Genomic DNA, 16,871 nt, shown 5'->3' on the forward strand with positions numbered 1-16,871 from the left:
ATTGTTGCAGGTGGCTTAGAGATCTTTGTGGTTTGGTTTTGGGTTTTGGTTCTTAGGAGGAACATGAACTGCAAAGGTGTTGGAGGCACCTCCTGAGAGAGGGCTGTGCCGCAGCTCAGCAGAGGTGCTTGCACACAGGAGCTGGCAGGGGAGCGCTGTGCACCCCGCTGCGTTTGGGGGTGCCCCCACGCTGACAGAGGATGCGCAGGGAGGTAACACTTTTTTGGATGCTGCCCTGCAGCCTTGAGTGGGTGTGAGCTTCGGGGCGAGCCCCAGCCCGCTCCGGACTCTTGCCCTCACCTCTGATGCCTTCTTGGCGGGAGCCCACGCTGATCCACTGGCCTGGATCCCACGGGGCCGCATCCTCTGGGTATTGCCTCGGGCACAAAGCCTTCCTTCACTTGCCAGCCTGCAGAGCTCCGGGTCACTCGCGTCCCTCAGCAGAAGGCGTGAAATACAAATGAGGAGCCCTCACAATGGTGCTCTGTCAGTGAGGGGTGTCTCTCCGTTTCTGCCCTGCCTCCGCTGGCTGGCATCACCCGAGTAGATCCTTCCTGATTTACACCAGGGGCCAGGCTGTGGAGCAGACCAGAGACATGACACAGAGAATTTGTGCCCTCTGCTTCGTTTCCCATATTTTGGCAGAGTCGCCTTCTGTGAGATGTTTTCTGTTCTCTTTGCAAGATGCTGGAGCCAGATAGGAAGAGCCTTGAATTGGGTCTTTGTGATGACTCTGGCTGGAGAGCAGCCAGCCAGTCTGACTAAGACATCTGAGTGTGCATTAACCCGTTTTCCTGGGGATGAATGGCGTCTCCTCAGTCAGATGGGGTGCTCCCACGCAGGGGAGCCCCCAGGGTGTCACTGGGACTCGCTGCAGCCGCCCCCCTCCGGCCACCTTCCCCTGCCAGCTGCAGACCCATGGGGTCGTCGCTTTTCCCGTGGCTTGTTGGTGTGTAGTCATCAAGAATACAAGTGGAGGATCTGGGATCTGCTGGGCTGCCCCATCTCTCAGCCCTGGCCGTGGACCTTTATCCTGCTCGAAAGCTGAAGAGCCAGTGGGAGTTCATGGCTGGGGTACAGCACTGATTTGGTGAGCATCTAAACGAGCCTGCTGCGAGCACTGGGAAGGGCATGGATGGCATCAGGGAGGCGCCGGCATCACTTGAGGGAGCGAGCACGTGGGGTGGTCTGTGTTTTCATTTCACGTTAGCTCATGTTTGCAGAGGCCAGACTGCGTGCTCGGTCCACAGAGGTGATCAGGTCAGTGGATTCTGTGCCACATGCCATTTCTGTTCGGCAGAAGCTGTTTGAGACCCGGGCGTGCCTGGTGAAGCCGTGCCTGATTGTGAGGTTTGAAAATGAACAGAGCGGCTTGTGGGGTGGTGGAGTTCGTGATGAGCAGGGGAAGGAGGGGTAGTTAGATGTGCTCACTGCAGTGGGAGTGCCAAGCAGGGCGGAAGGGCTGGCTGTGGCCTGGAACCCCAGGTGAGCATGGTGTTACTGAGCACGCGTTCTTGATCTGCAGAGCTGCACGGCAGAGCGATGTGCATGTGCTGCAGCAGCCCAAGGAAGTCCCTCCTCGCCCTCTCGCAGGACGGACCCCCTCGGCGTGGCAGCGCTGGGGCTGAGCTCGGGGCGCTGAGGCCGTGGGGCCCGGCACGCGGAGGGTGCGTGTCCCTCCCTCCTGGCTGGCAGCCTCCAGCAAAGCCCTTGGCTTCCAGCTCGCACGCTGTGGGCGAGCTCTGTTCTGGGGCTGGGCTACTTTCAATTAAGAGCCTTGCTGCTGGCTGCAGTTTGGGAGGATTTGAATAGAAAAGGTTTTATTCCAATTCTGCTTGGAAGGAGGCAGCTTTTAAAAAAAAAAAAAAAAGCAAAACAAAAAGGAAAACACAAAGCAAAACAAAAAAGTCAGAGGGGAACAACTTGTTTGGAGGCCTTGTGAGCTCCTGGAGCTCTGGGATGCTGAATGAATGCAGTGTTTTTCGGAAGGTTCTTCTATAGGCAATAACGTGTTTCTTAAAGCACTTAGTTAATTCTGTTATTAATACTTCATTAATAATAATTTTAAAAGAAAGGGAGGACAGTAATTTCTACTTGTTTTCATCACTGTGGGAGCACTTGAGAGAATGCAGTGGTGAGGGAAAAAGACCAGGTTAAATAGAGTGTGGTTTTGTGGAAATGTTCTTTCTGCATCCCTCAGCAGCGTTTTACTTTTTAGAATTTTTTTTTTATATTAATTGCTGAAGCATCATAAAAATTAGTTAAACTCAGGCATGAAGTATTTATTTCCATATGGACATGTTTCTCTGCTGTTTCTTCCCTCGGCTGTTTGCCAGATGCGGCTGCAAGCCAAAGCAGAACCTGCTTCACACCTTCAGCTCCTCTCCAGCCGCAGCTTGTGACTTCCCCAGACCGGTTTGGGGTTTGAATTTATTCACTGCTGTCTTAATTATCGAGTGGTGGTGGACACAGCACTGTTTGTGTTCATTACTGGGGGCCCATGTCGTGAGCGCAGTAGCTCTGCTGCAGTTTTAGCAGGATTATTCTTGCCTTCGTGAAAACAGGGTGTACCGGGGTGGGGAATGCAGAAGTGGGTTCTTTCAATATTAACAGGCTTTCGTCCTGCGGTGGTTCCCAGGCTCTGCTGATTTTTATATGGCAGTGTGCTCTGAGCGGGCAGCAGGGATGGGGAGAGGCCAGGAGCTCCTGGCGCAGGCTGCGCTCCCATCCCCCGTCCGTGGCTGCACATCCCGGTGGGTGCCGATCCTCCGCCTGAGCTGGCGCAGGCTGCGCGCCCGTCTCCCGTCCGTCAGCAGGCAATGTGCTGTTCTGTTTTGTTTAAGAAGAGAAATAGCCACACGAGCCTCGTACGCAGCTCATTCTGCCTCTTCTAGGACGGGGACTGCAGAGGATCCTAATTAGCAACTACTGGTTAAGTGAGGCTTTTGGCAAGTCCATCTGTCCCTCTCTCCACCCAGTCCTTGGCTGCTCCATCCCTTGCTGAAGCTGGAGCTGAGCAGCTGCCAAGGGGCACTGGCTTGCCCCGCTCCCAGCAGCAGCTGGTGTCCTGGGAGGACCCCACGCACGCACAGCTAGCCAAAGTTGCTGGTGGATCACTGCTGGACTGGGCAGCCTGTGCTGTTCCTGGGGCTCCTGCTCATTTCTGGTTAAAGCAGCATTTGCTGAAGGTTGGAGAGCGAAGCTTTCAGAGAGCACCCTCCTTCCCCGCTGCACAGCTCCACCTGCTTTTGGGTGAAGTCACCTCAGTTTCTCTTGGTGAGCAAATAAATGACAGTTGGGTGGTTTCTTGGAGCTGGCAAATCTTACTGGGGAGGTAATGCTGTCCTTCGCTGAATATTCATGAGGAACTAATTTGTGCTCATGTTTCCAGACTGTGCTTCAGTCTGGGTGGTTTTTTTGAGTTTTTTTTTGTCTTGGCTTGCTCTGTTCAGCAGCCAACAAGCTGTTAGAAGCCTTGGCATGACAATCAGGAGGGATTTGTAGTTCATCCTTCTGCTTTTCAGTTAGATGTTAATTAGCCAGGGTGGGAAATGATTGGCAAGCCCCCTTTTAGTAGCCAAAAATGCTGCTCTGCACTGTGCGCCTTTCCACGCAGCAGCAGTTGTCCTGCAGGAGCGAGCTGTGCTCCACCTCGGCCGATGTTCCTGATGCCCAGGGAGAGCTCGGTGCTCCGCACCCCCGGCGTGGCCGTGTGCCCCTGCGTGCCCTGGGCGCTGACGGAGGAGGAGGCACTCCCTGCAGGAGATGCTCTCCGGCCTCCAAGCTCCTGCTGCAGAAACAGCTCTTCCGTTGCAGGTAACCCTCTGCTGCAGGATGGGATGTATATTCCCACACAGCGCGGCCCGTGCGAGCTGCTGGCAGAGCTGCTGCCTGAGTCTCAGCTCATGATCTCCCTGTGGCCACGGTCTCGTGGTCCTGCAGCTGTCTGCACAGGCACCACGACCACGCACAGCAATGTCGCCTCTCCTGGGGATGAGATGCTCATCTCACTGGGAGCCGTGGACTCCCAGGCTGTCACATCCAGAGCATGCTTCAGCCCCTCTCCTGCTGCGCCTTCAGCTGCTCGCCCGCGGGTCCCCTAAGGAGCAGTGCTGGCACTGTCCTTCGCTGTGCCGAGAGACCTCCTCTGCACGCCACCTCCACAGGGCAGCTGGGCTCTTGGTTGAGTCTGGAGCCAGTTCTCCATCACTGGGGGATTCTGGGCCCTGCTGCCAGTGTAGCTGTCCTCTCTGAGACGCAAGAAGCCGGCAGCAGAAGAGGTGTGAGCTGCAGGCCCACAGTGCCATGTCGGCCGCCGGTGCTCTCGCTGTAGCTGTGTTTCACCGCAGTTCTGTGGCCTTGGGATTTGGTGACGCCTCGTTACAGAAACGCAGGCAAGCCTAGGATCCTGGCTGCGTTGAACGTGGCGTCTAACGGCATAGACAGACAATGCAGAGGTGTGACCTTGCAGACGTGGTCATTGCTGCTTCACAAACGCTTTTGCTTCTCCGAGCTTGGATTACTTATCAGGGTGTTAGTCACGAGGGTGGTGTTTTGTTTTGACAGTCCTTCCTGGCATCGGCTCTGCAGCTGCAGTGCCGCTGAAATCGGGTTTCACTCTCTGAGGACTCTGCTCCTCTGGATTTGGTACAGACCTGTTTTTATTCTGAGGCATGAACGTGCTAACGCGGAGTTCCCGTATCCGTGACATTGCAGAGGATGATACCACAGATATTTTGGCTCCTTTTCAGGGATGCTGTGATTACAGGGTCTCTGTGGGGCAGTAGCTGTAATTACTGGGGTGAAAAGGTTTGGCCTGGGCCTGCCCTGCTCCAGACAGTTAAATATAAGCAGGGACATTCGAGTCAGTGCCTGTGCAAGCGTTACTGCATTGTTCTGTAGTAATTGTGCTTTCAGAAGAGCAGTGTGCAAGGGCTAGAGAGGCAGTACTCTTGTGGGGTGAGAAATCCTTCTCATAGCAAGGCAGCTGGCAGTGACTTGTCTGCCTTTTGTCGGAGGTGCCTCTGGGGAGCTGGTGCCCAGCAAGTCCCCAGCACCTATGAGTGTCTCCCTGTGTGGGCCCAGCAGAAAATAACCTTTCTTCTTCCAGAGGCAGTAGGGCAGGAGCTGCTGTGAGCAGGGGGCTGAGAAGACAGCCAATGGTTAGGGGGGGGCTAGCCGTGCTGAGCCGGAGTACCAGCTCTGGCAGCTCCCAGGCAGCCAGCTGTGCAGGGCCGCCCGTCAGACAGACTGGATAGGCCGTGCAAGTGGAATGGGGAAGCCAAACTTCACGGCAGGAGAACCAGCTGAAGAAAGAGAAAGGACTTTGTTTAGGAAACGCAGCTTCAAACTTTGCGGTCACTGCTGAATTCATGAGGAAAATAACTCTTATCAAGCATTCTAGCACAGTCCACCTGCTCTGTTTCGTGGTGGCATTGGTGCTTGTTTGCTTATTCTTTAATTTCTGAATGGAGGCAAGAGAACAGCATTTCAGAGCTGTTAGCAGATAACTGTTGAAAGATACCAGGAATTCCACAGCAGGCTGGGATTTGCTAACCCTTCTTTCCACTTTCCTGAGCTTTCAAAAGCTAGGCAGAGGATTTGGCCATCCTGTACATACCCCATAGTGCATATATGCTAGTCCTGAGCTACTTGGACCTGCCATTGAGGCTGCTGCCTGGCTAGAATTCCCTTCTTTTAGCAGTTTAGCAATCACTGATGGCTCACTTACTATCTGATGTGGATATTTGTCAACCTGGCGTCTGCGCATGGCTGTTTCTTGATTGCCACAGTCCTCTCTGGTTTCACCTCATTGTAAGGTACAAGCAAACAGCCAGGTCCTCAGCTCAGCTTCTCTCTGGGTTTCGTTCTCAAATGTCTCTCTTTGCTCTTGTTCTAGACATCTACCCTTTCAGTGCAAATAACTTTTTGTTATAGTGATTCCTTCACAAAGGCTTTCTTAACAGACCAGCCCACACTTCATGTTTGCATGCCCATGGCAGGCACGTCTGAGATGTGTAGCAGGTCAGTAGGAACCAGGCCATCTGCAGGGGACCTCCAAGAGGTGAAGTCTTCAGTTATGCATTGTAAAACAGCTGCGTTTGGGGCAGCGTTCTCCTGGGCTGTGCTCAGGGTGGGCGCCACACAAAACTTGTGTCAGTTTTGCTGTGAGGTTTGTGATCTCTCTTTCCACCACTGCTAACAAAGAGATGATGACTTTGCTCCCACATATCGCCCTTCCAGTCCTCTGCTGTTGTTCTGATACTTTTCAGAAACACATGATAAAAGCTTCAAAACGGAGAATAGCCACACTCCTAACAACTATTTTCTTATCCCAGATATGTCTTTGATGTTAAAGTATTTGCCCGGTTGTTTCTGAACTATGTGAGCTGCACGTTAGCAAATGGTGAATGGGTTTTTGCTTTGCTGGTATGTCTCGAGCTTACCTGACATTGCAGAGATTGAGGGGGGGAACAATACCTTGTCGGGGGGGCTTCTGCCACAATGCTAACATGACAAAATCCTTCAAGTGCCTATGCCACAGAGTATTGCCAGATCTCGGTCTTGCAGCGGAACTAAATCCAGTGTGGGCGACGGACTGTGAAAGCAGAGCAAATGGAAAGTGGCCTCCTGTTCTGGTTGGGTCGCCAAAAAATTTTCCATGGAAATACTGAATTGCACAAAAGATCTTCACATTGTTGCATGTTCTTATCTGGAAAATGCCAATAACGGGTTCTGCTTCAACTCTTACATCTACAGGAGAGAAAGAAAAAGTTTGAGAAGGATGGTGAGAAGTTTTATTCTATGCTGGATCGCCACTTGCATTTGTCTTCCAAAAAGAAGGAATCCCAGTTACAGGAGGTGTGTATAGAGTTTTCTTCAGAGTTGGGTCCTGGGGCAACACCACCAGCTGCTCTAGATCTTAAAAAAGGGGAGAAAATCATCCCTTTCAGTAACCAGTTGAAATTGATAAGCAATTAAATCTCCTAAAGCCTAGATTATCTGGATGAAACCAGGGAGATCAAGATCGTCGTTCTCCTTAGTGTGTTGAATGGTGGTGGTGGCTTTGTACATTGTCATCGCTTGTTCTCTCCCTTATAGTATGGGGCAGTGACCAGTTATATTGGCACAGCTGGGGATTGGTTGCCCTTTCATGTGGCTGGGGGAACTGATCTGGCTGAAAAATAACTTGTTATTGCTTTTGGCGGCAGAGTTTCCTGCCTAGCTCCTGGTGTTGGCGGGGGTAGGTGTGGTAGCGGCCCACGGCAGCAGTGAGCAGTGGACGGAGGAGGGGAGATGCCCCTTCGAGCTGCTGCTGCTGCCAAATGTATTGCAACAAGAAAAGAACGCCCCAGCTGTTCCAGGCCCTCGTCAGAGTAGCTGGGTCAAATCAAATCTGTCAGACCACCCTACAAGCATCTTTGCCAGGCAAAATCTGTGTAAGCTGTGATAACACGGCACGCCACGCTGTCCCACCTGGTGCTGCAGCTCTGACGTTGCTGGGTTCGGGTGGCAGCTGGAGTCAGGTGAGAGGATCGTGACAGTGGCCTTGTCCTCACCGGTGCAGGGCTGCAGGGGAAGAAGAAGCTTATGCTAAAATAACAAATACGCTTCGGGAAGGCCTTGTCCTTGCAGAGTGAGGTGAGGTTCTGGATCCGTAAGTGAAAGGGAGCCAGAAAAGGGCAGACCTGAGAAGAATGGCCAGTGTTCCAGTCTTCTGGTTCTGTGCAAAGTGTTCAAAACCTGGGCCAGACACCTTTGGCAGGCTTTTTCTGATGTGAGAACAGAACTGTTTGTAGGCTGACAGACAACGGCTAGGCAAATCCTGTCAAGCCAGATGTGATGTATTTTCTTTTTTCACCTCTTCCTCTTTCTTCCAGGCTGACCTTCAGGTTGACAAAGAGAGACACAATTTCTTTGAGTCCTCCCTCGAGTATGTTTACCAGATCCAGGAAGTACAAGAAAGCAAGAAATTCAGTATTGTCGAACCGGTAGGACCTTCCTTTTCTTTCATGCCTTGTTGTTTGATACTCAGATACACTAACTTGCTGACAGTCACAAGAAGGGCCGAGTTACGAGGTTGGATTCGGTCCTGGGGAGTCTTGTGATGGAGCAGGAGTTAACCTTGCACACTTGGATTGCTACAGCTTAACAGCCTTTGTGGTGTTTGCTGGAGTACCGTGAAGCCACAGACTTGTTTCTCATGTCTGTAAGTTGATCCTGAGGATCAGGATGGCCGCTGTAGATGACTAGAGGTCTTGTTATGAATTACCTTGGGCTCCTTGTGTTTGGTAAGCATTAGCTGTCTTCAGAGAGAGTTGTTACCTGGTCTGCTTACCTGTCACGGCATGGGCTGCAGTGCTGCTGGCTCATGGCTGCGCACAGGGCCCTGCCCGGTGGATGGCTCTGCCCTGGCCCTGGGCGCAACTGAGCGTGGGATCGTGCAGGTCTCATGGACAAGCAATCTGCACATCTACTCTTGGTCTCCCCGCAGGGTCTTTCATTTCGGGTCTGTTTTATTAAGACAGATGTGTGGGTGGTAGACTTGGGCCTTGGGGACATTGTGGTGGATAAGTCGTACCAAAACTTGCATCACTCCATAGTTGTGAAAAAGCAGATCTGTATTTGTATATGTAATTTCTGAAACTCTGTTTCCTGTCTATCTTTCCTCTGATCAGAAGCATAGAAAAGAATTTTAATCCTTTCCCTCCTTTGCAGGTGCTGGCTTTTCTCCACAGCCTCTTCACTTACAACAACCTGACAGTTGAACTCACGCAGGATTTCCTCCCTTATAAACAGCAGCTCCAGCTCAGCCTGCAGAATGTGAGTTCCTGCCCAGCTGAAGTATTTTTGCATGTGACTTCTGTTCTCATTTGTATTTAGACGCCTCTGGTGGCAAGGCTTTTCCATGCAAAACAGACTGTCCATGTTTGCATTGTGGGAGGCGCAGATAAAGTTATTTCCTTCTCGGTTCACAAGTATTTTCTCCTCTCCTGCACAAGAGAGTCTGCAGGCACTATTACAGGGGTTTTCTCTGCCTAGAAGGGGCTGTTGCCATCGTATCATTTAACCTTGTGCATAAACAAGCCCGAGAATTTCTTCCATTTCATGAGATCAAAATTGTACACGTCTTCTAAAAAGGCCTCCAATCTTGATCTTAATGGTGTCGGCTTACTACGTGGTTTGGTAAGCTCCTCCACTGGCTAAGTGTGCTCATGGGGTAAGATCTCTGTATCCTCTTTCTTTTATCCTCAGTCTTTCATGGCTGGCCCTGACTCCCGTGGAACAGCAGCCATTAATCTGTGCCAGGCTGGATTTGCTCCTGGCTCATTAATTGTTCTAAGAGGTTTTCCAAAAAAATGCCTTCATTTTGTACCCTGTGTTCATGTGACACTTGAAAAATGATGTCGTGCCAAGCGGTGTAGCATGATCTTTTTAGGAATCAACGCCCGTGTTTGTAGGAGAATACACCCGTTACCTCAACAATGGTGTGAAGAGGAGTTCAGGTGCTTCCTTCTGCTCCACCTAGCCTTAAAATGTGCTAAGTTTCTTTTATTGAAAGAACAAATGTGACTTCCCAGTCGTGACTCAGTGCCATTTCCACGCACGCTGTGTTAAACCTTGTCTCTTCAATCATCTTTTAAGGGCCCAGTGTTCTTAAGCTGGAGTTTTCATGTGAACTTGTGCAGTGGCTTCCGCGTTTTGTGTACTGGGGCCGATTCATTTCTGCCAGAACTTGACCAGGGATACTCAAAGCTTGCTCTTTGCTCATATTCAAGTGTGCTCCTTCTTGTTTTCTCTTAACAGACAAGGAATCATTTTTCCAGCACGCGGGAGGAGCTGGAGGACTTGAAGAAGAGGATGAAGGAAGCCCCCCTAACCTGCAAGCTACCTGGGCAGCCGACCATTGAGGGCTATCTGTACACTCAGGAGAAATGTAACGGCTTTTATGTGCACCTGAATGCGTTAAAGACCGCATGAGCCTGGGCTGCACTGCTCACAGCCCCGCTGCGTGGGCCGTGCTCGGCTCCCATGCCCAGGCCGGCTTTAGCCACGGCATCGCTGTGGGCTCTGCTGCACGAGGGTGCAGTGCACAGGGTGCCAGGGCAATCACCAGCAGCTTTAGCTGCCAGATTTCTCAGTGATGGCACAGGGCTTTCTCTGGGTTACATGAGCCGTGTAAGCAAGGAGCTAATTGCCCTGCGCTCAAATTAGATGAGATTTATTACTCTGTTGTAGTGCTGGAGAGACTGGAGCTCTGGCAGATTGCACTCTGGCTGCGTTTTATCAGAGCAAATCTGGTGTCCTGCCCAGCTTCCCTCTTGCAGCGTCTCTGAGGGCATCTGAGCACAGCTGAGGTGTTAACCAGCAACACGAGTTGAGCTGCTGAGAGCAAAACTTATTGTGATTCTGTGCAGAGACAAATCAAACCAAATTCAGTCTTTTACAGCTAAGTCACTGCAGCTTTACAGGGCCATGCGAGCATAAACGCTCAGGGGACAAAAGCCTGCATGCAGAGCTGTGCCCTCTGACTCTACAGGCAGCTTTGTGAACAGTTAATTTTTTATTACATATACAAATGTATTTATACATGTGTTTGTATGTATGTTCATCCTACTTTTAAAAGAAAACACATAGACAGTAATTGTAGACCACAAACAAATGTTGCATGTTCCTGCATGCCAGTGACTGTTTGCTGCCTCTATTTATGTCTCCCCTGTAAATCAAGTATGGAGAGAGTTGTTCCTCCTGACACTGCAACTTAAAAAAAATTACATTAAAAACATCATTGAAGTATTTCAGATAAAGGGTTCAGGTAAGACAACAAAGAAAAGTGACAATAAGTCTAGTGTGATATAAATAGGAACTTCAGAGTGTTTTAAAGATGCTGTTGTCTTTCCTGCCAAGTTTTCATCAACAGGAAAAAACACAGTGGTGTCTGTGTGAAACAAGCATTCACGGCACGTAGGATCCTGCCAGTGTAGGTCTGGGCTGAACTTGGCCAAACCAGCTTGGCTCATGACCAGAGTCCCACAAGCGCCCTTTCACCAGCAGTGTTTTGGGAAGGCGCTGGAGGTGGCTGCTGCCCCGCACTCCTTTCCTCCTCTTGCTCCTCCTGGCTCTTGCCAGTGGAGACACTGGCGAGGGACGTGTCCGTGTCCCCACAGGGCCGGTGGTGCCGTCCCCAGAGAAGCGCAGGCGTGCAGGAAATGCTGGCCGTGCCGCGCCAGCTGTGGCCAGCTAAGGCGTGGTGTCTGACTCCAGCTTCCCGTGTGTTTCTGCAGGGGCGCTGGGCATCTCGTGGGTGAAATACTACTGTCAGTATGAAAAAGAGGCAAAAACCCTACGGATGACACCCATGGACCAGAAGCCTGGAGCTAAGCAAGTGAGTTGGTTTCTTGGAGGGATGGCTGCAAACATTGACGCAGCCATCAGGTCCCACCTTCAGTCCGCCCACGTCATCCCTAAGCAAATAGACGTACAAGTGCCACGGCCGGGGCAGCGGAGGCCAGCCCTGCTCTGGGAAGCAGTTGTCTGGCAGCACAAGTCCTCAAGATGTGCTGACAGTGGGCTGGTCCCAGCGCTGCAGCTGCCGCTGTGGAAGGGCTCCTGGCCGCAGAGCAGAGGGGTGGGCTTTGTGTCCGGCAGGCGGTTTGGTGCGACCTGCGGGAAGCACCTCTGTGCAGAGAAGCTTCACCTCTCCCTCTCCCAGGTGACCCGGAGCCCTGCAGGGTTTGGCAGCGGAGACAAGGGTTCATGGAACGTGAGCGCTAGTTGGGCAGTGGTGACTTGCAAGTTTGGTTTAGTGTGACAGTTCTGCCTCTCTAGACAAGCTGATTTTTATATTTATCCACGCAAATGGTCAGTGAACCTGCAGCCCGGTTTGCACATAGCCCTCTGGCAGTGATTGCAAGTACTGGAATTACTCGAGTTATTAGATGAGTGGTTCCAAAAGCAGTGTTTCTCTGCCTTTGCATGTCTGTACAGTCACTGGTTGGGATTTTGATTTCTGTTCTCAGAACTGGTTACGTCTGAGTGGGGCCAGTGTTAGGAGAGGAGGAGAGGGCTGCTATTACAACGCTAAACTGTGCAATAAGGCAACGATTCGGGGAACTGCTGCTTGCACAAAACGCTTTGGATTTTACCAGTGAGTGATGTGTCTAGGAGTTCCCTGCAGTTCCTCGGCGTGACAGAGGAGGGGTAGGATGCAGGCCTGGATGACAGACCGTGGCTCAGAGTACAGCAAGTGCGTCCAACTGAGTCCACCCGCTCTCCTCTGCCATGGAGTGACCTCCCCTGGGGACTTCCCAGTCAGGCATGCTGCTCTCCAGTTTGTGATCTCATGATCTGTTCTTTGGAAGCCCTCTGCATGCTGCAGCAATAAAATAAAACGTATTTTTTGGAAGCCCTTGGCAAAGACCTTGGCAAAGAAGCGTCCAAAACATTACCTAGAGAGATCTATTGTCATCTATGCAGTAAACATGTCTAGTAAGGCCAGTTAATGCAGGGTAGGGGCCTGTGAAAATGTACATTAGTTCCCTTCCCAAACTCTTGCAGTCTGGTAACCTGCAGCTTTGGGTCACAGCTTCAAATGCCACAGTGCACATGCACATGCACAGTGCTCTTAAAAACCCCGAACAAGCAGCACACGCACAAAACACAGCCAGGAGGTTATCATCGTGGCGTGTAAACTGGACGTAATCGTAGAGGAGGCTGTCCTTGCTGCCGAGCTGTCCCAGATCTGCTTGATCCACTTCTATCAGTGGTTTTGTGGGCACAGCGGCAGTGACAGTCAAGGTGATGAACGCGTTCCAGGTTTGCAGGCTCAGCCCTAGGTTCTAATTTGGTTAAAAAGTCTCCTGGGCGTCTCTTCAAAGTTTCCGCAAAGTCACGGAGATCTCACGGTCGTGTCACAAATGGACTCTGCTGCAGCGTCAGTTAATGCCCCTTTGGTAAGGGGCACGGATGCCAAGGGGCAGAGCTCAGCCCTGCAGCGCCAGCCTTTCCTCAGAGCGCATCTACTCTGGATTTGGTCAGTTAACATTCTTTTCCTACAAGGTATTTTGTGTAAAGCTGTTTGGACCGTGAATGCTGTGGCTAATTGGTAGCACTGATCAACCCTGATAAAAATGAGGACCCAGCTGTGTCAGATAACAGACAAGCCTGGTCCTGGCCTCAAAGACCAAGCAACGGCCTCCTGAGGTTTGTTTCTAGCGGTGTTCTGCTCTGCAGAGGTATGCTGCTTACTGCTGAGATATTTAGCGTGTTTGCAGGGTAGTGCCATGAGGTCTAGAACATTTTGTGGCTGAGGAGAGGAAGCCTGGCTCACAAAGCCTTTGGTCTCTGGCTTTGGTGATGGTGGGCAGGACTGTCTGTGCTCCTGGTACCAGTGCCGCTGGAGTAGCAGGGCATTCGCTGGGAGCCTGGGGCTCTACGGGCAGGGCCGTGCTAGGCTGCAGCCTAAGGGTGCCGAGGAACCCCAAATCTCCTATCTTTCCTCTAACCTTGGCTTTCATTTTCTTTCCTAGGGCACCCTAGACCTGACACTGAAATCCTGTGTAAGGAGAAAGACTGACTCTATAGACAAAAGGTTTTGTTTTGACATTGAAACCAATGAAAGGTGAGGTGCTTAGTGTCCAAATGGCCTCCAGATCCTGGCAACCTGGATGAAATCGCTCTTCGCTGTTTATTAAAAACAACTTTTGTTTCATTTTCCTGTCTGCCCTGGTAAACCCTGCACAGATCTGGGACCATCACGCTGCAAGCCCTCTCGGAAGCCAACCGAAGGCTGTGGATGGAGGCCATGGATGGGAAGGAGCCGGTGAGTGCTGCAGGAGCTGCTGCGCGGCCGGGAATGCGCTGCCGAGCAGTGTCCTCTGCCGACGGGTGCTGGGGAAGAGCAGGCGTGCAGCCACAGGCGGGCTGCCTTTACTGCTCTCGCTGCTCTGCTGTTGCTTGCCTGTAATTCAGGCGTCGGTTCTGCCACAGCCCAGCCGAAATGGGGTTTCGTGCTCTTCTGCTGGCGGCACAGCTTGCAGCGGGGGTTTTGGTTTTCCTCCTTTAAAGCTCTGGTACACTCCCTAGTTGTGTCAGCCTGCCTGAGGACTGTGGCCTTGCTGGGTCTGGAACACGTGAGATTTCTGTTGCTCACAACTTGCTCCCCAGCCCGCGGGAGGTGATTTTTTTTGTCTGTCCCCGCTCTGAGTAGCGTCTGGCAAGTCAGGCCTGTGGCAGCAGCCATCCTGCACCAGTGTTTGCTCACATTTCTGTGCCTGCTGGTGTTTCCTTCCTTCAGTCTGAGCAAAGCTCAGCTTTTTACCAAATTTCCTCTAAACAGACAGCATGGTGCGCAGTGCAGGAAAACCCGTTTCTGGCAGCTCCCTTGCCTTTGGAGAGCTGCCCTTCCCTCAGTGGGCTCGGTGAAGGGGGTCGGCAGTGAGTGCACTTGCTGACCGGCTCAGGGCTGTGTGGCCCCCCATGCGGAGCTGGGACGAGGGACCAGGGAGGTGGGACAGGGGCACCCTCCACAGCATGCTTCTTCTACTCGTTTAACCAGGAGAGGAGATGGATGGTGCAGAGGATCGGTGTGCTCCCGCTGGGCAGTCGGTCAGTGAGGGATGTCCGGAGCACACTCGGTTTGTGTGATGTGTTGTTATCTATAAAGGATTTTTGATTTTCTATCAAAAATGGCACCCACCATTTATTATTAGTAAAAAAAATTCAAAATGTGTTTTTGTATGGGATGAAGGAATGTCTTGACACAGGACTTTTTAAAAGCAGGCAAACAAATAAAAAAAACCACAACCCCATGTTGTGGGCAGACTGTCCAGCTGCTGCTTTTACAGGGCACCTGAAGGACAAACAAAGTTTCCTCTTCAGTTTCTGGGAGACCTCTTTCCTAGAAATAGGAGCTCCAGTGAAATGTAGGAAGTCAGAAAAACTCATTTATTGTGTGATACTGGTATCTTGCTTAATTATAAAATGGTATTTCTGTTTGTGATTGGCTTTGGGTGATTTATGGGGTGCCACGTTTTCTTTTGAAAATAAATACTGAATCACATTGCATTATGTTTTTGTTTCTTCCTCCTCCTTTTCCTCCCCTTTTTCAGATCTACCACAGTCCCATCACGAAACAGGAAGAGAGTGAGTCATTTCTGTTGCTGTTCCTGAGCTTTCGAAGCTGTCTGGAGGTCGCGCAGTGTGCTTCCTTGCAGATACACTCATCCTCAATTTCTGCTGACTGGGCTGCGTGTTGCCTCCGTGGCAGCAGTGTAACTTCTTTCCTTTTCACCAGTGTCTGATACTGAGGCCAGATAAGAACGGGTTGTGAACAGTAAAAGTTATTGACTGCAATGTGCAGTTTTTATTTAGCAAGAACTAGTGGGATGTGGAGTTCAATTTCCACCACTAAATCCCAAAATAAGAGGGGAGAAAAGATCAGTGGGATATTTAGAGGACGTTTCCCTTAGCAAAGATTATGATAGAAAAATAGAGGTGGCGTTTAGTTCCTCGCTCCTGTCCCACCGCCTTGTCCCGTGTCTCCCCCTGCACTCCCGGGCAGGCTGCCACCCCTTTGCCTTTCCCTCTCTACAGCCCGTCACGGCAGTGGCTGCGCCTGCTGCCCTGGAAAACTCCGGGGTTCGTTAGCTGGATGAAAACCTCCATTGTCTATCTTGGAGCTGACTTTTATCAGCACTTTAATTAGCTGACTTCAGTGAGCACAGAGGTAGCATCATCGGAGGCATAAGCGCGAAACCTGTCGTTTGACTGTGTGTGCGTTACACACTTGGAAAGAGTCAGTGTTTCACAAAAGTAAATACACTCTGTTTTTAATAGATCAGAGCTGGAAGCGCTTCAAGTCATATCATACCACTCCGTATGAAGTGCCGAGAGGATCTGTGCTTGAGGCTGTGTTTACTTACTCCTCTAACGCTCATCCTTGCGTTAGAGCCAAGATACATCTGAGCTTTTAACCGCTGTTGCTCAGAGGAGAGAATCGTTCTAAACAACTTGCTGAGAATCCAGTGATTTCACAGGAGTCGCCAACACCACCTGTCCTGTGACTGGAGTCAGTCCAGATGTGTCTTGTGGCTGTTTTTTCCACTAAAATGTTGTTTTACGTTAAAAAGATAAACAAAAAACCCAAACACTCCTGCTCCCCGCAAAGAACCCAAACCCAAAAAGCTCCAAACCAACAACGTGTCATTTGGAAGCAATGCAATATTTGTTTGCACTGAACAGAAAGATATTTCACATTGTAACTTGGACAGTTTTTGCAGATACCTTGGAAAAAATAGCAGAAGCAGTAGTGTGATTACAGAAGTTGAAATATGTGTGTAGAAAAACATCCTGATTTTCCACCTGCTTCCTGATGCCTGCAAGACAGGCACAAAGATAGTCTGGTTAATTGGCTGGAACAAAAACCTGTGTCCTGCTTTACTCAGCATATCAAGCTGCATCGGTTTTGCTTTTTAATCTAGTCAAGTAGATAAGTAGAAATTAAACGATCCGATGATGTGGAAGAGCTTTAACTGCAGATGTTGCAGTGCTCTGGAAATGTTTAATTGACTCCTGATCGGACAGAAATTCGCATGTGCTGAGGCTCTGATTTACGCTTTATTGTTGAAGATAGAAAGAAGGTAGGGAGCAATGCTGTAACTCCAACTAAGTTCAAGGAAAAATAACATATGGAACTAATAATTCGTTGTCAGGATTTAAAGAATGCGTGTGTTTTCCTGGAGGGATGTGCACGATGCAGATGCACGTGTGAGCCCGGCTGCGTGCTGGGGCTCTGCAGCGTTGTGTGCTGAGCAGGGTCGGGTATGGGCTTTCCTGGGAGGTTTCCGCGGGGAGGCGCGTGCTGGTGCTGC

At 50.8% G+C, this 16,871-nt stretch overlaps 1 protein-coding gene across 3 annotated transcripts in view; it reads left to right on the forward strand.

The window, feature by feature from the left end:
• The window catches only part of OPHN1 (oligophrenin 1), a 63,816-nt gene that overhangs the window by 28,520 nt on the left and 18,425 nt on the right, over positions 1-16,871 (forward strand). For all 3 annotated transcript variants that reach the window (XM_086756179.1, XM_086756178.1, XM_086756180.1), the window contains 8 exons: positions 6,760-6,861; positions 7,881-7,991; positions 8,719-8,823; positions 9,808-9,937; positions 11,286-11,386; positions 13,530-13,621; positions 13,744-13,822; positions 15,111-15,144. In XM_086756179.1, coding sequence (XP_086612305.1) covers positions 6,760-6,861; positions 7,881-7,991; positions 8,719-8,823; positions 9,808-9,937; positions 11,286-11,386; positions 13,530-13,621; positions 13,744-13,822; positions 15,111-15,144 — 754 coding nt within the window. The remainder of the gene's footprint in view (positions 1-6,759; positions 6,862-7,880; positions 7,992-8,718; positions 8,824-9,807; positions 9,938-11,285; positions 11,387-13,529; positions 13,622-13,743; positions 13,823-15,110; positions 15,145-16,871) is intronic.

The sequence above is a fragment of the Chlamydotis macqueenii genome, chromosome 11 (genome assembly GCF_036417535.1).
Source record: "Chlamydotis macqueenii isolate bChlMac1 chromosome 11, bChlMac1.mat, whole genome shotgun sequence".
NCBI classification, from domain to species: Eukaryota; Metazoa; Chordata; class Aves; order Otidiformes; family Otididae; genus Chlamydotis; species Chlamydotis macqueenii.